The sequence below is a fragment of the Acanthisitta chloris genome, unplaced genomic scaffold (genome assembly GCF_000695815.1).
Source record: "Acanthisitta chloris isolate BGI_N310 unplaced genomic scaffold, ASM69581v1 scaffold7745, whole genome shotgun sequence".
NCBI classification, from domain to species: domain Eukaryota; kingdom Metazoa; phylum Chordata; class Aves; order Passeriformes; family Acanthisittidae; genus Acanthisitta; species Acanthisitta chloris.
The window spans coordinates 50,805-56,277 of record NW_008673096.1 but is presented as its reverse complement, the minus strand read 5'-3'; the positions used below and the strand labels follow the sequence as shown (position 1 = coordinate 56,277).

Genomic DNA, 5,473 nt, shown 5'->3' with positions numbered 1-5,473 from the left:
GAGAAATCGCATCCAGCTGCACAAGAAGACCCAGTAATCCTAGGATGTAAGGTATCATAGAGGGTGAGCTAAAGTGTCAGGATTGCATCCCTAATGACTTTAAATTACACTTAAAATTGGTTACAGATAAGTGCTGATAAGATTCTTTGTTTGAACAGCCTTTATAAGGTATTATTCATTACATATTTCATTTGATTATTTTTTAAATGATGCTTTAACACTTATGTCCTGTGACAGGCCTACTATTCTAACAATTTAGTAAGTAAATACATTAAATACTGCAAAAATAAATTTAGATTATCACTTAATCCTATACCTAAAAAGGTTTGGGTTTGGAAATATTTTCAAAATTGATCAATAAAATTTATCAACTCAGACTCCAGAATTCTTCACTAGGTCTTGGCATAATGAAAGATGATCATGGAGGTGGTGGTAATGCTAAAAGCAGTATACTGCTTGCCTAGGCATGAAAATGCAAATTATTCTCAGGGCTGGATTTGAAAAGTAAAATTGGAACTGTGAAGCATAACTATCTGACAGTGGAAACAGCACCTGAAATCTGAGGGAGTATAGCTGCTGCTAATATTTAGGTAAATACTCTAGGCTGTTTTCTTGGAGTTGAAAACTGATGCAAAACCAATTTAACCAATGCAGTCAGTATATGTTAGGTATTCTACTTGTTTAATTTTTGAGACTGCCTTGACAGCAGTAACGTGGCTGACCCTTAATGGCAGCAGTTTATTTTGCTTTGGTAGAAGTATGGTGGTTTTTTATTGTTGGTCTAATCAGTAGCAGGGGGTTACATCTTCTTGTGGGTATAGTTCAGAGTTTCTGGCTGGCTAATCTGAAGAAGGTAATTCCAACATTTTAGTGCTGCTCACAGTCTAGGAGAGCTAAAAAAAAAATAAATCTGTTACTGTAATCTGAGCCTTTTTAATTTTGAAAACAACCCCCTTCAAAACAGATTTCACCATCTAATTCTGTTACTTTTGGCCTTTTCAGTTTATCTTTCTTTAGCTTGGCTGATCTATTTTTCTTCTTTCTCCTTCAGCTTCTTGGTTCCCTCCTAATATTCAAAGCACAAGCTGTATCATTGTGGTGACAAAGGGTGGGTTTCACCTTCTCCACAGCACTCAGATATTTTCTTCATGGCTCTCCGTGTGAAGTCCACCTTCCCTCTTTCTTTCCTGAGAGCTGTGTACTCGTAGGCCTTCAGCTTGCTGTAATAGTCTGAGAATTTGTTGTAGAGAATAGAGATGGGCATGCCATTCAGGATTATTCCAAAAGCAATGCAGAGGAAAGCAAACAGGCGACCAAGGTGAGTTTCTGGACACATATCTCCATATCCCACTGTAGAGATGCTTACCTATAGGCAAACCAACATTGAGCCTATTAGCTGAGAAGAAATATATAAACAGGTGTCTTCACTGTTCAGGGACAATTTTAAAGTTAACGTTTTTGCACATTGCATCATAAGTCTGAAATACTCTGTACTTTTTTTTTCCCTGTACCATCCATCTTATGCAGAATATCCCTAATTTTTTAAAAAATTAACAAAACAAACCTCTCATGAAGGAAAGAAAGACAATGGTTTGACACTAATCAGGAAGATTTTTAGAAGCTTTGCCCTGCAGATGGAATTTCCAAAGAATTTCTGCACCAGCCTGTCCATAAGGTGGCTTTACTTGGCTCAAGTGAGAGGATCAATGTGGGTCCCTGACCGTGCAAATCCACTGTTAGCTGCAACCCTGCTCCCTCATCATGTCACTTGGAACAGATGCCCTGTTTCTAAATCCAGTGTGCTGATAAAACCTGGTATTTGGGACTTATCCCATGGGTTGTATTTTGAGTTTTACCTTTGCTTCTCATATATATTTCAGGAGCTAATGAAAAACACATTAAATCTTCAGCCATTTGTGAAATTTATTTTTGTAATATTTGCACTATAGAAAGGCATGATCCAGGACTGAAGTTTCTAGGTAAAATTCCCTTTAATGATTACATACTTACAAGGAACTGTAGCTGGGTTTTGCTTGAAGTGTATGCTTGCAACATATATATTTATAGTGCTAAATGGGTACTCAGGTGAGAAAGTTTTGCTGAATTCCCTTTTGTAGAAGGGTTTTGGGGTTATTTAAAATGTTTTGGATTTGATTGTTGGGGTTTTTTTTTTGCGAGTGGTGGTATTTATTGTATCTGTTTTATATAAACTTCTACACTTTGCCATCACATTGTCTACATAATTTCAAATACTTTTTTTCTTCTCAACCATCAGCATTTTATCTTTTTAGCCTATGGATATATGAAGGAACTGTGTTATGGACCCAGTACTATACCAAATACTGTAATACTTCTGTTGTAAAATTCAGTGTAAAAAAAAGAATGGATTTTTGATTATGAGGATGCTGCATATGATTTATGTACTCTCAAACAGATGGCATAAAATAACTCCTAATTTATATACTTCCACTGCACATATCTTGATTTTCAGTAATTTTCACATGTAGTAAATATACCTTACTTTTCTCTGGCAGGTAAAGCTTGCAGGCTTCTGCTACATGGCACTTCCTAGTCTGTGCAAGGGATCTTTTTCAGCCAATGAATTTTATTTAATTTTATCACAGTGTCTCAACACACTGTGAATAACTGTGAAACAGTAATCTGAAACTTTGGCAGAAATAAATCACAGAGAATAGGACACTCGCTGTAATGCCCTTGTGGCTTTATCACTGAATCAAGTCTTTGGAAGGTCATGGTGTGCAGCCTGCCATGCTCTAAAATGCTAAATAAAATGTTATTTCAAATGAAGAAAGCATTAGGGTATATGAGAGCACTGGATGAGCACATTTGTAGGATGCACCTGGTGCTTCCTGTGGAATAAAAAGGATTAGTCACTTGGTTTAATGGAAATTAAGTCACTGGATTTGAATGATAATACAGGCTAAATATCTCCAAAAATAAATACGGAGATGAAGGCAAGATGTTTATCTCTACCAGCCAGGACAAAAACAGTATCCAGTGCTAAGGTTCTGTTCCACTGGCATAGTCTTAAACATTGCCTGTAACAGTTTAGGAGGAATACTTCTTCTGCATGTGTAAGAGCATGAACACTGTTGAATTTTAATAAAATTTGAGTGATCCAGGTATTTTCATTTACAGTCTTAAACAATGAATATGCTTTAAAAAGAGGTTTATGCCTTGAAATTGCAATGTGCATGTTACAGCTCCTGTTTTGAAGGCACTTTCTCAGCTAAATAGTAATTTTTCACATAGTCATACAAGTTCTTAGGAATATCTAAATTATTATGGTGTCACCAGTTTGCAGAAATGAGCCCTAAAGATTTTGCATGTAAGCTGCACATTTAGAAAACAAAATATAGTGTTCTTATTCTAATAATGTATGAAGCATGAATGTTTTCATAACCTCTGTGTATCACTTACAGGTGACCTGGGAAGGTCACATTACATGACCCTTTCCTTTATTCATTGATTTTCCTCTCCTTCCCATGTCCCAGCTTGAAGGATATTCAGCACAGGTACATATATGCACGTGCACATATAAATGTCTATTCATGTCTGCACGGCCAATTTTTCTGCCAGACGCTGAATCACTACAATCCTATGTGTGGTTAATCATCACACCTCATTTGCCACTACTGAGCCAGAAGGGCAGACCATGGGCTCTGGAATTGCTGGCCAGAAGTGACCATGGATGGGTTGGGATTGCAGTCTTGTGGGCCCCATACATAGCTCAGTGCATCCAGTGTCTGTGTTGATCGACTAGCATGAGATGTTCTAACTCCTTTCCAGTCCATTTGCATGGGCTTCTTTCCCCAGGGGAGTGACTGGTTCAGAGCCAGACTCCCAACCAGGCCCGGGGGGCAGTACTACTCCTGGGGCCCCTCATAAACATTTATGATTATGGAGGCCAGCATCAGCTGTTGCAAAACAAAGTATATGTCATGATAAACTAGGACAAGTCTTAAGGTTATTGATGGCCAAGATATGGGCCCTTTGCCTTCTCTCAGCACCTGCAATGTCTAGCTAACTTCTGGTTTCATCCAGGATCCTATAGATACACTCATCTTCTGCAGCACCACAGTACGTAATCTATTGTGTAAAACAGCTGTTGGTCCTAATGAATCTTAAACAGCCCAAAGCTTTGAGACAGCTTTAGCTTTTTAAGTTTGGGTGACCAGACTATAGCTAATAAACTATGTCTTATCATCTTGCAGTTCTATGATGGTCACAGAAGATCTGCGTAAAGAACAAGAATGAAAATCCTGTGTCCAGCTGCAACCAGACAGCCTGATTTTTTTCCTTTTTTCTTTTTTTGGCAACACTGAGAATGGCATTAAATGGGAAAATGCTTTTTGTTTCCATCTTTTCACCCACTTCTTCTTTAAATGTGTAAATACTCTCTGCATTGGGTCAGATGGGAATTTCAACACTGCCTGCCTGATTAAGCCTTGCTTTAAGCTTACAACAGCGGTGAATGAGTGCATGTGTGTGTGGGCCAGTGCATATATCCTGTAAGCTTAGAATTCAGAGCAGATGTTCCCCGATCTGAGCCTGTTGTTTTCAAGACTGCCAGCAACTCCTCCCTTCTCTGAACACATACTTCTTAACTGTTGAAATTCTGTGACTCTCTGGCTACCCAGCAAAGGGAGATGTATTTACTTACGGCAGCCCACCACCAAGCATGGGGGATGCTGGTGAAGTTGGTACTGGAGACATCATGCTCCACGGTGTAGACCATGGCAGAGAAGGCGAAGATCCCCATAGCAATGAAGAGCAAAAGGCAGCCCACCTGCTGGTAGCACTGGCGCAAGGTAAATCCAAAGGCACGCAGCCCTGTGGAGTGGCGGGCCAGCTTGAGGATGCGGAATATGCGCATGAGTCGCATGATGCGAAGCACTTGTCCTACCTTGCCCACCCGTCCCACCTTCTCAATATCATGCTCATGCTGAGAGCCGCGACCCCGGGGCTGGTCATCATCAGGAAAGCACTCGAGCAGCAGCTGATAGAGGGGCAGGATGGCAATGAGGTCTACTGCATTCAGGGCGCTGCTGGCAAAGCGTCGCAGGTCTGGGGTAGAGACCAAGCGCAGCAGGTACTCCAGGGTGAAGAATGCAATGCACAGGGTCTCAACATGCTCCAAGACAGGCCCACTATCCCCATTCTTCCAGTCTGATTGCTGCATCTCCTCCACTGTGTTGAGTGCGAGGGCCACCACAGAGATGAGCACAAAGAAGCATTCAGGGCGCTGCTGGCAAAGCGTCGCAGGTCTGGGGTAGAGACCAAGCGCAGCAGGTACTCCAGGGTGAAGAATGCAATGCACAGGGTCTCAACATGCTCCAAGACAGGCCCACTATCCCCATTCTTCCAGTCTGATTGCTGCATCTCCTCCACTGTGTTGAGTGCGAGGGCCACCACAGAGATGAGCACAAAGAAGCTGGAGGCCCATTATCTT

The 5,473-nt window shown here is 40.9% G+C and overlaps 1 protein-coding gene across 1 annotated transcript in view; it reads right to left on the bottom strand.

The window, feature by feature from the left end:
* Nucleotides 1-1,090: 1,090 nt before the first annotated feature.
* KCNV2 (potassium channel, subfamily V, member 2) overlaps nt 1,091-5,473 on the bottom strand; it is a 5,262-nt gene continuing 879 nt past the window's right edge. Inside the window, exons 2-3 of the mRNA XM_009074778.1 lie at nt 4,685-5,290; nt 1,091-1,366 (exon numbers count right to left, since the gene is read on the bottom strand). Coding sequence (XP_009073026.1) covers nt 1,091-1,366; nt 4,685-5,290 — 882 coding nt within the window. The remainder of the gene's footprint in view (nt 1,367-4,684; nt 5,291-5,473) is intronic.